The sequence below is a fragment of the Esox lucius genome, chromosome 4 (genome assembly GCF_011004845.1).
Source record: "Esox lucius isolate fEsoLuc1 chromosome 4, fEsoLuc1.pri, whole genome shotgun sequence".
Lineage (NCBI taxonomy): Eukaryota > Metazoa > Chordata > Actinopteri > Esociformes > Esocidae > Esox > Esox lucius.
The window spans coordinates 10,428,698-10,449,980 of NC_047572.1; the positions used below are offsets into that span (position 1 = coordinate 10,428,698).

General features: G+C 38.8%; 1 protein-coding gene across 1 annotated transcript in view; it reads right to left on the bottom strand.

Moving 5' to 3' along the window:
- Positions 1-21,283, bottom strand: part of pcdh11 (protocadherin 11) — a 169,375-nt gene that overhangs the window by 58,442 nt on the left and 89,650 nt on the right. The window contains exon 5 of the mRNA XM_020046112.3: positions 4,085-4,120. Within this exon, the coding sequence (XP_019901671.2) occupies positions 4,085-4,120 (36 nt within the window). The remainder of the gene's footprint in view (positions 1-4,084; positions 4,121-21,283) is intronic.

Sequence of the window (21,283 nt, forward strand, 5' to 3'; positions counted from 1 at the left end):
AATGAGTGCAAACAAAATGTTAACATAACACAAGGGTTAAGTTTGACATTTTCTTTTCTAGTTTAGGCAGTGGAGAATTCCAGTAAATAATAGTAAGCTTACAGTATATTAATGATTTGAAATACTGCTTGGAAAACACAGCTAATTAATACCATAAACAAACATCTAAATGTTGAGGCTATTTTGATTATAAAATACAGTTTGATGAAAAAGGCCAATGTCACTCTGGGGCTATAATTTATTTTTATAACAAGACGGTCTCACTTTGCATTTCAGGAGGACAATAAAACATTGAAAACTTGATTGTATTTTCCTCTGTTTTGTTATTATGTTTCAGTTTTTTATTCAACCTATTATTCAGACTGATTAGAATAAATGTTTTGTAAAACAATATCATAGCCTCAGCACAATAACACACAACCATACATTTTCCTCCGCGTCTCGAGTAATATGGGAGTAGAGAATTTAGAACATAATTAACACTTTGTCTCTTTTGCTCACAGAGAGTCGATGGTGGCTCTTTGTAAAAGCACTTTTCTTCCACCACTGTGGTATACAGATAAAGCGTTTATTGTTCTTTGATAAGGCAGACAGAATAAAGGAAAAAAAAGAGAATGGGGCAGAGGAAAAAAAATCTTGGCTCAAATGAGGCCTCAGCCCTGCCAAAAACAGAGATCTGCAAACAGCTTACCAGTTCATTTAAGAACTATCAGAGGATTGACTAAACTAAATCCTTACAATTAACACCCTGAAAGCAGAACTGAGAGATTTTCTGCATTATGATGTCATAACGGGCAAAACTGTATTTCCTTAGTCAAATCTAATGTATGTATGTATGGATACGCACGCATGTGAGGATACAAGTCGGTATGCCTCGGTTGGGAAAAAGATTTCCAGCATCACCGCAAATGTTTGAAGGGCATTATAGAAGCTACACACCTCCGAGCTTCAGTCAGACCTAATCTGTTTTTGTTCGTGTAAAGACCCATCCAGCAAATTGCACGTCAAGACTGTCAGTCAATTGCCCTTCCTCCAGAAGTTTTAAGTGAAGCCTAAACAATCCCATTGGCTTTAAGTTATATACAGGTTTGAACAGATCAATAAAAAATACATTTGTTTGTTCTTAAAAATAACAACACGGCCAGACAGATTATTCAATGGAGTCTTTTCATGACATCTGCCTTGAATTGTCCAGTTGTTCCTTGCATTCAGTTAGGCTGCCCGCGAATCCTGTAGAGCAACTGTTTGGAGGCCCCGTGGGAAACTGTCTCTGCCCAAAATGACACACTATCCCCTATTTACAGTGTGCTACTATTCCAAAAGGGCTCTGGTGAAAAGCAGAATGCTATGTATTGAATATGGTAACATTTAGGACAGATCTGCCCACTTCCTCACCACATGCTACTAATTTATTTCAGTCTTTCTGCTCCAACAATGACAGCCACCATTGATTAATACAAACAGCTGTCCATGACAATTAGAACATAATCATAGCGTGTAGCTCTCTTTTCTTTTCTCTGTCAGATGTTTATACAAACCTAATTTAGGACTGGTTGAAAGGTGTAAAAATAAAAGATGATTCAATCGTGCAGAAGGTGTTTGGGAGATGCGCAAGATCAATGTACAGTTTTTATAACAATGGGCAGTTTGCTCTTTCAAATATTCTTTTCTATGTAATTATTGTGTTGTAAGAAAAGATTCACACGGGCAAACAAAACAAACATTGGCTCACAAGTCAAGGTGTATGTATTGTTAAAGCATTATCACTTATTCAAAAAAAATATCATGCCAGAAATCCATAAAACAAACACAAGCTGCTGTTAGAGATAGCGAGACCAAACAAAGCCTGTCCAGCCAGATAAAACATGCCTTGAAAACTATGTGCATAGAGAGATAAAAAAAAAAACACGCACACATGCAAAAAAAAAAAAAAAGTAGAAACCAGCCAAGTTCTCTAACAAGCCAGCACTATCCAAACCAAAGCCGCTCTCTGGTAGCGGACCAGACAATGTGCAGCTGGATCTGGCTTCATGGTGGGGTGAGGGATTAGGCATCCCATATTTACATGGATAGGAGGTGAGCTACAGTACAGTAGAATATAGATACTGCACATAGTCCATGGGGGGAGCTCACCGCTCAAAACATGGCTACATTTCTCTCCTATACCCCTCCAAAACTCAAATGTTATCAATGTTGAAAATGGAAAGATAGGGAGGGGAGCCTGGTTGCACGATAACCAAAGTGAGGCTGCCATTCTTCCCACCTCTTTGAGTGATAAACAGAGCTCACTTAGGAGTGGATCAGAGAAGCTTTGCTCTTGCCTGTCTCAGATAAAGATCAGCCTGGAGGCTTCACCTAGACCCGGAGAAATCATTTTGGCTGAAACCGTGATTTGTCATCTCGTTGCCCCGCCGTCTGCCCTAACAATACCCTTTTCTGTTAGTTTTTGAAATTGGATCCTAACTGTTTCCATATTAGGTGTACAGGAATTCATAATGTCAGGCATGTTTTATGAGAAGATTCTGCAGACAATGGATCCCAAAGGGTGTTATTTGTCCGCTAAATAGCAGGAGGAACAGCGATCTCATACAAGACAAATTAAAGCATAACCCATTTCACTTACAACCATCCCTCCCGAGTCCAGACTGTAATGTAAGCCTGCTCAGGTATCCGTCGCTGTATCTAACCACGAGAGTCACCATGTGAGAAAGCTGACGGTAAAGCTGTTACTGGTCGGAAGGACTCATCTGCATCCTGGACTTTACAGCTCTATTAAACAGGCTGTGTTTCCTTGCTTTGAGGTACAAACCAGTAGGAGCCATCTATAGCCCTGTTTATACTTAAGTATGCCACGCCTTTGTCCTGATATAGTCCACGTTATGATTGTGCTCACATTCTCAGGCAGGTGTAGAGAAATAAAAGGCGCATATCAGATTGGTCAAAGTGTCACAAATAGAAATGTACTGTTTTAAGCCAGGACGCTACAAGCCAAGTGGCTTTCTCTGCAATTTCTTTACAAGACAACACAAGAAAAATATGCGTCATTCTGGAAGGGTAGAAATTAAACTGATGTGTTATGCATTCCTTCACGCAACACATGAAAATATTTACCTTCGGATTAACTATGTAATTGATAAGGGTCAGTGAACTGGTCACTAGTAACAAAGTCTAAGACTTGGAGACGTCTGCACGTCTAAGCTGTAGATCAAACGGCTAGTAGCCTGATGGCATTGCACGTGGAACTGCAGGCGTTGACCTGGGCAAGCTCAAAGCTGAACATACAGTAAAGAACAGAATTCAGTTAACTGAGCTCTGAGACTTCGGTTAAGCGTTGCAGTACACAATGTGAGAAAATAGATTTATTTTAAAATGAATAAAAAGAATACAAAGTAAAAGATAACAGAAGGTATAAAGGTCACATAGCACAATTGTGACCTCAATACGAGCTGAAAAGAAAAAGGGTCCCGTGTCTTTTATTGCCATAGGGCCAAGTCAGGTAAAGTTGTGCCATCAAACGTAGAGCCACTGAGAGTATTTGAAAGGAACATTGTTTTCACATCACTGCATCTTTTTGAATAGTTGAAATAAGAAACTATAACATGAGCAATCCAAATAGAGAACAGAACAGATCTCTTCAATTTCAAGAGCTCAATTGGACAGATTCTGCACCTTTAGGGCTTTGATGTGGCATACAGCAGCTGTTGTAGAAAACACAATTCTTGTGAAGAATAGCGTCCTTTCATGATTATATTACTGAATTGCCCATGCATTTGTAAGTTAAGACACTTCTAACACCTTCTAAGCGACTCACAAAAAAAATCTGATTATTAAAGAATGGCTTTTGTCCATTTACCAAACATCTTTGTCTGAAACCCCGGCCTTAATTAAAATGTTCGTCAACCGCCTTAAAGGTGACCATGGTACATCGACATGCTCCGAACATAGAATGGACTGCAAATAAGTATGTGCGCATGCAATGGTTCCATGCTCTGTGTGCCTTTGCATTCATACAAAAGGCTTTGAAAGCGTGATGAAAAAAAAGCAGTTTAGGAAATGTGCCGGCATTCGGTACTGTTAGACTTACGTTTGCAGTGGTTATCTTGCTGAGATGACAGCCCTCCTGTAATAACACATATGGTGAAGTAATGTTAGTGTGCGCTCTCCATGATTACATAATGCATTCAACCACAGTATTGATTTTAACTGTAATTTTACCCCCACAGTGTAATCAGGAGGGGCACTATGGATCCGTTTCCATCTGTGAGCATGTTTTTTGCGATATCTCAGACACCACCGGCGACACTGATGACACTTGAGTGAGTGATGTGTGTCTTGCCATAGGGTCTGTGTTATTTAAAAACAGGGCGGGGAGCGACAGATTACGAAAACAAATGCAATACATTTTTCAGATTTCTATTCATATTCATGTTAGCTTTGAAAAAAAAGCACTAATTAAAACCAGTTCTGCGCAAGTGAGTCTGACCACAAGTGAGAGACTGTGATGACACAGATGTGTTTGACAGATCGGGAAAAAAGAGCAGGGAGAGACTTGTAGGTTACCGGACAAACCGTTTTTTCTAGTGGTGAGACTGCTGTCAGCATCAAAAGATAATACATCCACAAACCTGACATGAGGGTTGAACAGTGTATGACAAATATGCTAGGATATAACATGGCCTTTTATGGATATCTAAATAGTGCTGATGTGAATCCCACTACTACTAAATGTACATGGTAGAAATGTAGGGTAGCCTCACCTGTTGATAAATCATTGCTTTTGTAACCTGTGGGTAGCCAGTGAGAAATGGCCTATAAACATTTGATAGCCTTTTTTTGTAAACTTTTAGTAATGCAATCTACTTTAATCTCTACCCATTTTTCTCCCATGTAAATAGTTATTTTTGACAGAGCACATTAAAATCATGCCCTTTCATGAGCAGCTTTAAATAAAAAAATTTTTTGGAGGGTCCAATGAGTCCTTCATGATAACAACCTCATAGACATCAAAGTGGGCTGACAGGTCCTTGGTTTTGGGGTTCTGCTCAGTATATATATTTTTTTTGAGTGCAGATTGTTTTATGAAGTGGGATTATTACTGGTAGTAACATACCTAACAATAAAGTATAATGGAACATCCTTTTATGGCAAGCTATGTAAACTATAAACTATAGAATTATTACATTTTATGCTATCCTCTTTTAATTCATGTTAACACTCGCTGGTCTTTTCACTTTGTTTGACATTAATTATTGATATCTACTAATCGATTATATGGAACTGTTTTAATATGGAAATATAACAGATGATATACAAAGGAGATTTTCAAGTTTGAGGACCTATGTATATATTTATACAATGAATAATGAAAATTATTTGAAATTAAATTGGAATTGGCCATTGCGGCTGTAGTGCATAAGAACCTCAGTGTAAAACATATGTGTACTGTAACATAGCTTAACATATTCCTAAGACTATTTACTTTCTCATTTGTCTCTCCAGCGGTTGAGTTACTACAAACGTTTTTGTGACTTATGTCTTCTTTGTTGCCTTTTACTCTGATCAAACTCTGCATTTCACAAACCCTATCTAATGCAATAAGAGACAGACACAGTAAAGACACAGGGCCGGGCAGATACATTAAAAAGAACTAGTCTCAAGTCTCAAATGCAAGCACACAAAGCTCTGATAATTATAACTGAATGTGAAGTTGTCACGCTTTCTCATTAACGGGTGCATAACAGCAACTTCTCTCGTCCAAGGGGAGGCGCTACATCATTTAGACGAAGGCATTTACTGTTTCCATGTTATGAGTTAAGCTTTTATGCAAGTTCTAAACTTTCTGATGAATGTTTGTCATATAAGCCTAGTCAAAGTTCCTCTATACGCTCAAAGATGGCTTTTTGTTGCAGGTACTATTGAGACGTCAAATGTGCATTGATTTCTTAGTTGAAGAAAAAAACCTTGCAAGTCAAGTTGTTACATTGCTCAGTTGGCACTCTGACAAACATTTTGGTAGAAAATACACCCTCAAAAGAAATGTAATGCATGCTCAATGCACAACCTGACACCACTACGACAACACAAGCCAATAATAACTGACACTGTGGTAAAGATGTCTTTGCATGTCAGTAGTAAGAGGACTGAATATCAAATGAAGCATAAAAAATTAACAATAAACAGTGACAAGCTTCTAAATTGGGAACAAAAGAGGCCCGCAAGGCAGCAGAATAGCATCCTCTCCCAAGGGAACAGATAATAGCTCACAGAGAGATAACAGTATTTAACTTTTAATCACCAATTTTGTTTTCTTTGTACTGTGTATAATAATCCGACTACATGACTTTGCGACGCAAAAGAGGAGATCTGGCGATAAAGGAAGACATTGATGAAGAGGAAGAGAGGAGAGGGCTGCTGACAGGTGAAACAATGAAAAAGAAGAAGTACAACATAAACACCATGAAACAAGTCAACAGTAAACATATTGTCCCCCACAAATGATTTACTTCCTCCTGAGCCATGGATTGACCTTTATCTACAGATGAGGCATATCAAGTTTTTACACATTGGCCATTCAGTGCCTGAAGAGTAGTGTTTTCCCTGTTTCACACAAAATGCAAAATGACAGGAAATCCATTGTGGTGAATGCTAGGGGTTCATCATGTACCTTTAGGTCAAAACGGGATGAGGGGCAAGACCTTGCATATTTGCATTTTCAATTGTTTGTTGACATGCAACCATCTGGCCAATAGCTTAATTGTTTAAATGCCAGGCATGTAATTCACTCAAGTTTCCTAATAATTAGACCAATGGTTTCTGAGATATTGTGCACATAGTGTTAATTCACATGTGCATAGATGAGATCCATACATCAGTAAGGTCAATGATAGGACAGGGACTTGTGACAAAAAAATCACAGGGGGATCATGGAACTATGATTTTAAATACAGCTAAGGCTACTACTGTGCATGTTTTATGAATTTACTAGGGTGCCAATTTAGTGGTGACAAAAGGTTTGTACAGCAACCAAAAGTTGCTATATAAAAATCCCAGAACATGAGTAAGGCAGTTCACTTTAATTGCTACATGTGCCATCCCCCACAATGCTCCAATCTGGAGGGGTTGAGTTTAAATTTAAGTTGAACCTTGTGTGCAATTGATTACTTCAGTAATACAAGCCCAATCCTTAACAGAACTGCAGCACATAACTGCACATAATATATGCCAAACTAAGAACAAAATATGCCATGTAAAAAAGTGTCTTATTAGGTTAGAAATAAATGGTGTGATATACAGGAGCCACCATCACAAGCTAATGGGAAAACACTGTACATTGCATTTTGAATGCAAACTATGCATTTACTATAGCTCGTGCAATCCAATTTGTAGGCGAAATATGAGAATGCTTTGGTAAGCGAGTTCTTGTTTCAAAGCAGTGAAAACAAGAGCAACCTGTTAATTTTGCATTAACATTCATAAATGAGACTGAGGCTGCGGACTGTTTAGTCAGAGGACCATGTTTGTGCTGACCAGTAATGGAAAATGTCAATAAGCACATGGAGTACCATGGAGAAATATTCCAGATACTGTCTGCATCCCCTAAAGCACCCTACCTATAGTGAACGTATAGTTCCATTTGGCATGCATTTCATCTTTTCTGAAGTAAGCATTGGAGGCTGGATGGATTGAAGCATGAGTGTAATGAAATCCGTTAGGTTCAAGAGATAAATGGGTATAAGTAAAAATGTCCCTTTAAAATTATAGCCTTTAATGTATTAGGTTGTAAATTAAACACGGCTGACAATTAATCTTTAGGCAGAGAAAATAAAAGTTAAGAAAATCTTAATTTAACAATATTAGCAAATACTGTTCTGGTCAACCCATGAAGGTAACCGTAGTCAGGAGAGATTTTTATTTGATCTGACCTGCCAAATGTGAATAGATTTTGAGATTTTGTATGATATACTAATTGAGTCACACATTAGATAGCTAACTCAGCTAGATTGCTGCTGGCTGGGGTCTGGAATTAACGAGTTGGTCCAGTTAGCTACCTATAATATTGCCTTGTCATTAATTAAGACCTGATCTTCTTGCAGTGTTTTCAGGCATTTATGAATTAGAACCTAAACTTAAATTACAATGTTAGTGAAATTGGTTCCTTCCTGAAATATATGTATTTGATATAATTGTTTGGGTGACTTCATGAAGTCTGCTTTTATTTTGAAAGACCAATTCCTTTTCATCTTGGCAACACTGTGAGCTCCAGACCACTGTATCAACTATGTTGACATACACATCAGGTATGTGTATGTAAACATCTTCAACATTTTATTTTTTAAAGCCCATGAGCATATTAGTATACAGTATGTCTTTTAATGAAATGAGCGCACACCATCCTCTTTGATGAAATAACTATATTCAAAAATTTGTGGTAGATTGTTTAAGAAATGTGCAATGCACAGCAATACTAAAGAACAGCACAGAAGTTCACAAAACATACAAAACCATACCATTGGATGTGCCCATATTTTCCATGAAAAAACTGTAAAGGAAAGGAAAATACAAAGAGGAAATAGACATAAGAAAAAAGAAAACGAAAAAAACGAAAAAAAAGGAATCGATTTTTGAAGTGAAATCTGTGTAGAACATTGAATTGTATAAGACAATATTTGGAGTTGAATGAACAGGTATGAATGCATTCCAGATGTGTTTCTAAGATCTGTAGATACCTGAAAAATCAATTTATTTCTATATGGGTCCTAGGGTTTCCACAGCAAATAAACAGAGGCAAAGTGTGTATAGACTCTATATGGAATGAATCCCCAGGTCCCTCCATCGCTTAAATGTATTATGAAGGTTAGAGGGGACAAAGGAGGGGTTTTTCACTATTGAAAGCTGGAATGACATTGGTCAAGGTCAAAATGACCCTAAATTTTCTTCCAGAGACTGACTGCACTATGTATAATAGGATTATGATTATAAAGTGATTTCTCCAGGCTGACAGGGGACATGATTACAGAGCCAACAGAGAAGGGGTAGCAATCCTCACTCTCCATTCTAAGCCAGTTGGGCGACGCATGAGCGTTGTCAAGCCAAACCGTGACGGCGCGGATGTTAGCAGCCCAATAGAAACATACATCTTTTGGGAGAGCCAGTCCTCCCTTCATCTTGGACTTACACAATAGGAACTTTTAAAGTAACTCTATGACTGGTCAGTTTCATTGACCTCTTAACCTGTTTCTGTAGTGGGCTACTCCGTACCCTGGGCTGTCTATTCAGAAATGATCAGTAGGGCAAATAATTGCCTCTACCGATTGGAGCATGTCTCTTAAACCAATCTGTTTTTAGGGACAACTACAATGATGTATATATATATATATATATATATATATATATATATATATATATATATATATATATATATATATATATATATATAATAAAAAAACTCATGACATTTTGTAAAATGATGAATCTGCTAAATTTTTTAGCTAACATAAATAAACACACATGCATACTGTATATATATATATATATATATATATATATATATATATATATATATATATATATATATATACATACACAGATACATATACACATATACATATACACTCCCCTAAAGGATTATTAGGAACACCTGTTAAATTTCTCATTAATGCAATTATCTAATAAACCAATCACATGGCAGTTGCTTCAATGCATTTAGGGGTGTGGTCCTGGTCAAGACAATCTCCTGAATTCCATACTGAATGTCAGAATGGGAAAGAAAGGTGATTTAAGCAATTTTGAGCGTGGCATGGTTGTTGGTGCCAGACGGGCCGGTCTGAGTATTTCACAATCTGCTCAGTTACTGGGATTTTCACGCACAACCATTTCTAGGGTTTACAAAGAATGGTGTGAAAAGGAAAAACATCCAGTATGCGGCAGTCCTGTGGGCGAAAATGCCTTGTTGATGCCAGAGGTCAGAGGAGAATGGGCCGACTGATTCAAGCTGATAGAAGAGCAACTTTGACTGAAATAACCACTCGTTACAACCAAGGTATGCAGCAAAGCATTTGTGAAGGTTGCGGTCTTGGTCTGGATCTTGGGCTTGGTCTTCTCTGTATATCGAGACCGATTCTTCATATAGGCTAGCTAGTCCCTTTACACACCTGTAGTGTACTGTAGTTGCGTGTTTTCTATCATGCGTTGTTGAACTGCATGTGAGCTGGCACCAAACAGGTCTGCAGGTAAATCATAGCTAGCTAGCACACACACCTCTTTATCTTTTGTGCTGACATGACTCATTACAGGCTGCTGTAATATTGTATTAATATATATTATCAAGCTAAAGTATTTTCATTGCGGCCAGAAACTTTACATGAAAATGCCGTTTCCAATTTTGACAAGTACCCACAGCCATTGATGTCAATACTATGGTTATCCAGAACAAACCTGACTGAGCAAAGCTATAGTTAGCCATCTAGTTAACTACCTAGCAAGTTAGCTAATGTGTTTGCTAGCTAGATTAGAACAGCAGTGTGAAAATAAGCTCTAACATGTATGGTTTTGTCAATCATATAGCTTTTAAACTGATTTAAACTAACAGAGTGATGGCACTGGGGAGCAACAGTTCATTGAGGGAACCATGAATGCCAACATGTACTGTGACATACTGAAGCAGAGCATGATCCCCTCCCTTCAGAGACTGGGCCGCAGAGCACTATTCCAACATGATAACGACCCCAAACACCTCCAAGACGACCACTGCCTTGCTAAAGAAGATGAGGGTAAAGGTGATGGACTTGCCAATGTCTCCAGACCTAAACCCCATTGAGCATCTGTGGGGCATCCTCAAACGGAAGGTGGAGAAGCGCAATGTCTCTAACATCCACCAGCTCTGTGATGTCATCATGGAGGAGTAGGAGGGGACTCCAGTGGCAACCTGTGAAGCTCTGGTGAACTCCATGCCCAAGAGGGCAAAGGCAGTACTGGAAAAAATGGTGGCCACACAAAATATTGACACTTTGGGCCCAATTAGGACATCTTCACCTAGGGGTGTACTCACTTTTGTTACCTGCAGTTTAGACATTAATGGCTGTGTGTTGAGTTATTTTGAGGTGAAAGCAAATTTACACTGTTATCCAAGCTGTACACTCACTACTTTACATTGTAGCGAAGTGTCATTTATTCAGTGGTGTCTTAGATATAATCAAATATTTGCAAAACTGTGATGGGTGTACTCACTTTTGTGAGATACTGTATATATATATATATATATATATATATATATATATATATATATATATATATATATATATATATATATACAACATTTAATGGAATCAAAAGCAAACAATTTTCCTTCCAAACACATTGATATGTTGTAAAAGAAAAAATGAATTTCAAACTGTTTAAGCGGTATGATACTTTTGACCAAATGCATTATGCCACAAGTCTGATTGTTTATTGTAAAACATCAATTACTTTTTATCTGGGTAAAAATATGGGCTCTAGGCCTTTCAGTTATTCAGATCTTTGAATGCAAATATGTTCAAATTAGTTTCTTAGCCCACATAATACAAAAGATCATTTCAAAGGCCAAAGGAGACTTCAAATTATTCTTACTTCATGCCTAGTAAATTACTGTGTATTTATTTCTTTATAGACATAAAAAAGGGATTTTATGAAATAGGAAATAAGAAAGACTGCATCGGGAGAGGAAATATACCTGCTAGGGCTGCCTGAAATTAACACACACGACCTCACACTTCCCATTTGAGCCCAAGCAAGCTGACTTTAGACAGATTAAACAATCCCAATGCAACAAGTTTAGTTTTGTTTATTTTATGTTTTAACCAATGTTTTATGGTTCCACGCGATGTAATACAATGTTAGATGCTGACAATCGGTCCTTGTCAATAATGTTTGAAGATGTGTTATATTTAGATTGCTTAACCATATGTTTTAGCCAATATGTGACAGTAATGGCAACTCCATTACTTATTCTAATGTATGCCCCTTTATGTATTATTCAATGTTTCACGACGCAAATAGCTTGTGTTACAGATCTCCTCAACCAATTAAATGTGTGATAACACAGCCAAGTTGAACAAAGAAACTTCTTAAAAAGGTGACTCAAAGTAGATTCACTAGCATTCGCTTTCAAGCCTACAGTATATATGTATATTGTATATCTCCGTTTGCGGGAGAGAAAAAACGTGTGATCCATCTCTGTAGTGTTAGGTCGCTGACCCTCTTTTCTCCATTTTTATGCCTCTCCAGACCAATGGTTTCAAAGCAACCACATGCATGCCTGGCAGAGATATCTGGAGATAAGTGCATTTGTTGGCTTCCCACATCAAAGCCATAGAAGGGTGTCTTAGCGAACAGAGACAGTGGGGATCGAACCGTAGCTTTGATCATTCTCAGCTTTCTGTTCATTAAAATATTGGATAAATAATTGATTGAAAACTCCAGAGCTCATTGTGCTGCTCTGTCTTTAGATCCCAATTTGTTCCAACCTTGAGATTCTTTATGCTTTATCTGAATACATATGTGGGTACAACTCTGAGAGGTACATGGACGAATTGTGCCTCCATTCATGACATGATACACAATTATGTTTGACATCACTTGTAGCTTGTTGATCCTAGCGAACAACTAAAAGTGAACAAGGGGACTATTTTTCTGCTGCTTGAATTGTGCAAGGTCACATGCAATGGCTATCAAGACATGGGTAAAATAACACTCTGTCTTTGATGATATGTGTTATTATCTCATAGAGAAAGATGCAGATAATAACTATACAATTCCTTTGGGAGATCTTCCCCTTCTGGGTCATAACGATCTGTGGCTGAACTCCAGTAATATGTTGCAGTAATGACTCCTAAATGTCGCCATTAAGCAATTATTCAGCTGAATGTGGGACTAAACCACGTGCACATTCATATTCAACCCATATTCTAGTGTGTCAGTGTGGCGGAAGGAAACCAGCATTTTTTTTTTTTTCAAGGCAGTAGGCGGATGGCATATAGTGTGACATGATTGTTGGATTTCATGTAATTTGATATTTACCCTGTAACGCAGTTTCATTTTCAATCCAGCCCTGAGTCTACATGCCCTTCGTTACAGGAAGTCTCTCTATCTCTATTCTGGAAATGGGAAATAGCAAAACACGATACTTTGTTTTTTTTTCCCATCGTGTGGTTTGGCAATTTTCACAACATACTGTGCGGTGTGTGGTTTGTGTGGTTTGTTTGTAATGTACTATTGTTTTTTTCACCAGCCAACCAAGCCTCTATCTGTTTTTTTTTTTACTGTATGCCCTTGCTGAGGTCACGGAAGTCAGAGAAGCCCTGGCATGTTAGCAATGAGTGAGACCCCCTCTCACAGGACCCCCGGGGACTGCTTGTTTTACGATGTCCTTTAACTGGCCACATTTTTCAAGTAACTCTACAGTACGTGGACCGTGGGTAAAGATGATCTTCGTCCATGGGTCTGGCGTGTCTAAATGAAAAAGCACCATCTCAACGGGAGCGCCGGCAGAAAAGTTCACTCGGCTCTATAAGTGTTGGCAGCGAGTGAAGACTTAAATCGGTAGTTTTCTACTGAAAATACAGGGGAATGGCCTGAAATGTGGTGTATGATCTGATAGATTAAAGCCTCAGTCGAGTCTTAAAACCTTTACTCCAGGGCCCTTGTACCCTTAATGGTTTAGGACTAATGAGATGATGGGCGCCCCCTCCTTACCCACAGTCACGCCTGTGTTCTGCAGTCGGCCTACGTCACAGCTGGTTTTACAGTGTAGATACCTTTTAAAGACATGTAAAGAGAGACTGAGAGAGAGAGAGAAAGTGGGAGAAATAGAGAGAGCGAGAGCAGAAAGGTAGAGCGCGTGTTGGCTGGAAAAAAAAGCAAAGCCGGGGCCTTTGGTTGGTTTCACTCCAGTCGTGACCGGAGGACTCTGGTGAGAGGCGTTGGAAGTAGTAGTCAACTGCAGTTCGGCGTGTGAATCCTGTGAAATGACGGTCCAGCTCGAGCCGTCACGACCTGTCAGGATTCGAAGAGTGTCAGCGCGGGGCTGTGGACCTGCGATGCTGCTGTTTAGAGAAAGGGGGGGGACGGGGGACGGCGACGGCGACGACGACGCATGTGGCCCCGCCGTCAAGTCTCCACCCGGAGGGACAGGAATGGGTTTCCAGTGTTTATCAACGCGGGATAAGAGATGTCTCTCTAACGGCTCTGCCTGCACGGTCAGTGTCACGTAATGTATGGGCGGGAATACTCCAGTAGGTAACGTTCCAAGGCACATCAACTGCAATTTGTCTCAGACAATTTGCCCACTCAGAAAAAAGCATTGCAGGCTATTTCACACTCGGTAGACGGGGACACTTCACACTCCACCCTAACAGGTTGCGAACCCCGGTAAGACGCGCGTGCCTCACCTCTAGGTCCGGGATGTTTAAAGGGGTTGCAGTAGCCCTTAATACAATTACACAAAGCAATAATGTCACCACTGTGTTGAAACCCATTTTGATTTACAAGTGGACATGTTGCCTTTTCATCAGCTTATTATTACTAAGTGGTGGGTGTATTCCTGAACAATCCCCCTCTCTCGCAGCCGCCCAGTAGCACTCAGTGAGGGAGAGAGAGAACACATATTGATCCTCCCCAGTACTGCCCAGCTAGCCCCTCCTGATTTCATTAGGCTCCCTGATGTTAATTACTCCACACTCTAACCTTTCCCTGTTTCATTTGGACCAACAAATTGGCTGAATTAAAATAGAGAACTATGTCCCAAATTGCGCCCTATAAACTAAGTAGTGCATTCATTTAGACCAGTGCCCTATGGGCCTAGGTCAAAAGTAGTTCTCCATATAGGGAATAGGGAGCCATTTGTAATGCCTGCAAGGTAAGAAAAAAGAAATCTGAATAGGTTGACTGTGTTCGTCGGATCTCTAAGCTACCTGACGCTGCGGCGTTAAATTCCCAAGCGGTGTCATAATTAAAAAAGTTCATCAAAGTTCTTCGCTCATCAAATTATACTGGAGATGGAGGCTAAGAGGTAATAGGTGTGTGAGGGAGGAATCACTTATAAACTCATCGCATTGGTCCAATCTGGTTTGTTGTCTAGGGAGTGTTTGTACACGAATACATTTGGGATGGGCTTTTACTAATTTCATCATCTTTATTTATTTATTTATTTTTGCTTTTCTTCCTCTTCTCATGTCTGAGATATTTCAGTATGAACTCTCCGTCGAGTTGAAATGCACAGAACGTGAAGGAGTGTAAAATCAGGGTTAATACTCAGCCCAGCCAAAGAAATTCATCTAGCATTTTGAGGACGACATTTCTACACAACAAGGTCACAATAAGAGTCTGAAATGGATACATTCATGGTGATATCCTTTTCATGCGAGATCTCTTTGAAATAAAACACTTGGAATTTCAGACTGTTTGGCTTGGTTATTAATGTACTTTAAGCCAACTGAAAGATGTCACAAGGTAGAATTGATTATAAGAGAGCCAATAACTGTTCAACTTTGTAAGGAGGTGGGTTCTGGATTGTGCTTCAGAAACAGCCAATCAAATCTGTGTATCGGAACGTATTCAAATTGGTTTGCTAAAACCCACACAATCAGACTGAGCATATCAAAGGGCCAGCTGAGGCACTGGGAAATAAATTATGAAATATTATATTGGAGGTATATTTTAAAAGAAAACAAACACACAGTGATTTATTAGACATAAAATTATGATTTATAATTAAATAGATTGTATCAAGTGGGCTGGATGTTTTTGAAAGACAGCCGAATATGGAGTCATGATGATGTTTTAAGAATATTCTATTTACGGTTGTAAAATATACATGACATCTAATACCAACTTCACGGCTGAGACAATACACTAGGATCTAGGTCACAGCCGTGTGGAGAAAGAGGAAGACAATGATAACAATGTCCTTATATTATTAACACGCCAACTTCCTAAGTATGTAATCCAGATATGTTACAAAAAACATATTATACCTACAGTAGCACTTTGTTTAAAGCTGCTGAGCTTACCAGGTGACTGACAAAGCATTACCTGTAAGAACATACCAGATATACTGGTATACTGGAACCTATTTAACTACATGGTAATATGGGAAAAGGAATTTGTACAAATATATTACTGATATCCATATATTAACACTAAGTTGCTGAAATTTTCCATGCGACTGCCACATTTGAAAGTAATTATCATGTTAATAAAGCAAAATGTGACTTTGTGACTTACAACTATATAAGTCTTCAACCCTATACTCAGGGACCCCTAGTCATTCTTTGTATTTGATCTATTGCAGAGCCAGCTAACACGATTAGTGAATCAGGTGAGCCTGTTCATGGCTACAGCAAAATTGTGGAACATCTGAGGACGCCTGAGAAGAGGTTGAAACACCTACACAGCCATTAACAACACAGGTAATTCCAGTGTTAAAAACAAATTGATATACAGTAATGATTCAATGCAATTGTCTTGTATGAAACTAGAGATTTTCTTACATTTCACTTAATCCAGTATAACCTTTCAGTTAGGTATTAACACAGAAATATTCTTACTGAAAATGCCCTGCAGCTAATGACACAGTGAGACTTGTTACAATTACTAGATTGAGGTTCCGACAACATTGTAACCTTTGGAGGTGATGGTAGAGGTCCCTTGTAGTAACATGTAACAGTTGCATTGTGGTATGATTTTATTAAAATGACAATGACCAGGTGACTTTAAAGCATGTAATTACAAACAGTTACATACAGTGGAACCAGATACTGTGTAATAACACATTTCTTGTACCAATCAAGTAATTACTGATCCAGCCACAAAAGATTGAGGATACTTATGTGACGCTTACAGTATGCAGGTTTCCTGTGTTAGTAAAATACATTATTGGGGCAAGTTAAAATAATGTGTGTGGTCAACCAAACATTCATATACTATAATAAAGGTTGATGTTGTCCTTTTCCAACTTCTCTCAAGGTTGAGAACATTCTGGTTAAAAAGACCATAAGCTGCTCAAAAGGAGCCATTCAGAGCATTTCGATCCCTTAGCCTCAGATATTAACTTAATCATAATTGGCTTGTGATGCTCGGGAGTGTTGAATTGTCAGCTGCAGAGGGAGCTGAACTGATTTATTGCTCGATTTAATTATGTATCAAAATTCAATTAGACACGCTCTCAACTAAATTTGAAGTGAGTTTTGTCAAGCCGTCCCTTGAAATCAAAAACACACTGATGGACATCCTTCATTGAAGGGCAACATCTAACCTAATAATAATCACCTCTTATATCTCATTCACCGAAGTGAGCTGAAAAGATGACGATGGCATAAACACATTAACTTACAGCTTTTGAATAACACAATCCGTATTTTCTTTTTCAAAGGAGAAGGTAACCACTCGCAATCACGGAAATAAATACACATATTCAGTGAGGGATTCAGTGAGGTCAAAAAAGTTTAAAGAAGGAAAGTCATTAGGAGATGATATGCAACAAAATGCTTGTCGGTGATAGGTAAGGAGATGTCTACCTTTAAACCCACATCAGCCTGTGTCTGCACCCAGCTCCCTTCAAAGTGCACCACTTTATGGCATGGCAACTTCAAAATCAGTGCACTATAAGAGGGAATAGGATGTCATTTGGGCCCTGCATGCCTGTACACCTCTGCATAAGACATTCAGCAAAAAATCTGCCTTTTTTTTTTACCAGTGTCCTACTGCGCTCGATGAGATCCCATTGATCTCTAACCACTATGCAAATGGAGAGTGTCAAGGTAGTTCTTCTCAAAACGCCATGGAGGGAGAAATATTCCAGCCTGAGGTCAGTGGCTATGCGTAGTCTATTTAAAAAGAATTGTAAATATGTCAAGAGTGGAAAGGTATCAGGGAGGGATGAAAAAGTAGAATCCCCATTGTAGTGTCAACCTTTTGGTGTTAGTTTATCAAGATTTCACAGCCAGTGACATATGCATTGTTAATGCCTTTGATCTTTCTTCCTCTTTTGTAACGCTTGACACTTTTTTTCATTGAGACTGGCAGACGTATTGTTCTCAGACTATGGAGTGACGCCGCGCAGTCAACCCTACTGTATTATAGTACGAGGGTCTCAAGTTGAACCAGGAGCTGAATCACTTATCACTGTCACAGACGGGGCCTCTCACTGGCAAACTAGACACACCATGATGACACTGATGAATCACTTCCACTCAGTGCATTTGTGAATGCTTCCGCGTTCCAAATGACTCCCTGTTTGCCGGAGCCCTGTGGACCCCGGTCAAAAAGTAGTACACTATGCAGGGGGATATGGCACCATTTGGGCCACAGGTACATCTCAGAGCCCAGAACTCAGAAGGTTTGATTCGATTCAACTCTAAGCATACAGTTGGCAGCCATATGGTCGCTGTAATGTAATTCAAGAATTGTTCATGCATGGGTGTCAAAACACAGTCTCCGTCAACCAGTTGGTGCTGAATAGTCATTTCACATCAGAACACACGAGTAAAGATAATCTTGTGAATAGCTAACGCTGTAACTCTAACGCTCTCTAATTATCACCCTCAGTCAGAACAGATGAACAACTGGAGTGATACTCCAGTTGAAGTGCATATCGGGACAACTTTTCATTGGTGAAATGGTTATATACGCAGAACAGAAAACAACTGCTGCGGGTGTAACGCCGGTAAAATTAAACCTGATCCCCTGATGTTGATAATACACTGTTTTTACGCCACTTTGAGGATTGTGTTATGTAGTGTTGAAGTTAACAATGTTGCAGTTATGACTTTTTGATGAAGGCTTTTCATATCAACTAATAAGATTGTTCAAACTTATTCAATTACTGACCTTGCTTTGCCTCCTGAAGTATTTATAGCAATTTCTTTATCTTGACTCACAATAGCCACTCACGCATGTCCCTAACTAAACTAAGTAAAAGGCTCAGCCCTAAACGAACCCAACCCAATTATATCCTCCCATGTTCTTCATAAAACCAACTTACGCCTCACAGATAATTTTTAAGTAGCCTAAGCGATACTGGTAAGTGAAAGACACTGTACCTGTCAGTGGCCTTTTAATATTACAAATGACCACTTTCAGTTGCATTTCTGCAATTGGTTTGTTCACTACCTTGAGGGAAATAAGTTGTGACAGTGCAACTCGTAAAACCCCTGACACAGAAGCAAGGTCATGTGTTTATATCTTGCAATGAGAAGCCAATAAAAACAAAGTAATAGGCAGTAAAAAAAGAAGGCAACAGACCTTAAGCAGAGAGTAAGATTGGAGAAGGAAAGAAATTCGTAAATTCTCCCTAAAGCACTGCAAAAACAAGATTCAGCACACACACACACACACACACACACACAAAGTTCTAATAGACCACCATAGGACCATTAAAAAGCTATATCAATAATAAATTTACATTAGCGCCACTCAATATTAATATTACCAAAAAGACACACAGCTCTTCTTGGCTCAAGTCAAACCGCAGTGGGCATCATGAATATTTTCTTAAGGCGCTATAGACACACACCAGCAAAATGCACAGTAGTTCGCCATATCGGTTTGCTGTCTGCAAAGTTTTGACCAACCGCATGCTTTGCCCGTCATCGCATGCTGTATGCGTAGACGGTACTGAGCACTGTGTTTTTAAATGAATAATCGTATATCTATTATAGGAAAGTCACATTATAAGGATTAGAACGTCTTGCGGCGTGACACTATTTCCAGTTTTTCCCCGCAGTGGCATTACTTTAAGCTAACTGTATTTACCAACTCTTTCACAAATCCCATACCGTGTACTCTACATGCTGGAATACGGGCCTGGTGAAATATTTATCAAACCTGCGCCGATCGTACAGTTGTATGCTCACCTACCCACAGCGCACAAACATGTTTGCCCTAAATATGTTTGTATCAGCTTTTAGCAGCTGAGTATAATATAAGTACGCCAGTGATGCTTCTCCAATAGATACGTCTATCTTCCCCAGTTGGCCGCAGCCAGCGGGTTCTAACACGTATCGCTAAAACAAAGTTCCTCTCTGCCAAAATAGTTATTTTCAACAAAAATAGGGGTGCCCGTAATATCTTTGTAGACCAGTCTTTGCTCCAGGAAGCATATCCCATGGTCTCCTTTCCCCGAGCCTCATACTGTTTCCTGGCTGCAGAAAAGCACATTAACATAATGCTCTCACAGCGCACAGTGCTACATTGCAGTGGTAAATGCCTTATTATGGAAGGTTCTGCCTAGTGCACAGCCGTTTAATATCCATATAGTAACACATGGCCGTAATATCTACCCACTCATGCCACTGGGGATCTATATGTCATGGCGGGAAGGCCTCCTTAACATTTAGTCCCAGGCCTTTTCTTCAACCTGGGACACATCCACTTCTGCTGATGGAGAATTATAATAATGACAAATAAAGGCAAAATCAGCTCTAGACCACAGACACTGACTATAATCATTATAATGGGGTCATCTTGTGGTTATATTTAATATTATTTCATATCCGTATATTTTTTGTCTATCATTTCAGCATGCAGGCAAGCTTGAATTTCCTGGATAGGTTTGGCAATACCAATAAAAAAAAAGTATATATATATTTTTTTAGATATATATATACATACAAACACACACATATATGTACATATATATATATATATATATATATATATATATATATATATATATATATATATATATATATATATATATATATATATATATACATACACATATACATACCTATATATATATATGGAAGACAGAGAGCAAAGGGGGAATGATTGTATTTCATGCTGCGCAACACCATCATGTTCTGCCTAGAACACTTAGATCTACATACTAATGCAATTTCTCCTCTCTTTCACTTTGATATTTCCCTTCCAATGGAGACCGTCAAGGGATTCCAGAAATCATAAATTACTTGTACTAAACCAAATTTTCAACATTATGAACCCCACAATGGACATGAAATATTGTAGCGAGCAAGTTATCTATGCTATCCATCTATTCATTCTATCACAGTGATAAAATGCATTTAAGACCAGTACACAAATTATAGTCAGACCTGGCAAAGGATACTGAGTGAATAATAGCATCAAGGTGAAAAGCGAAGGGAAGGTAGAGGTTATATAAAGGTGAGAAGCATTCATTTGCTTTTGGATTGTATGAGTGATCGGACCACTTATTATACATTGCACTAAACAGAAACAATAGCAAAATGTAGAGGCTTCCCAAAGTCGTCACAAAATATCATATCAC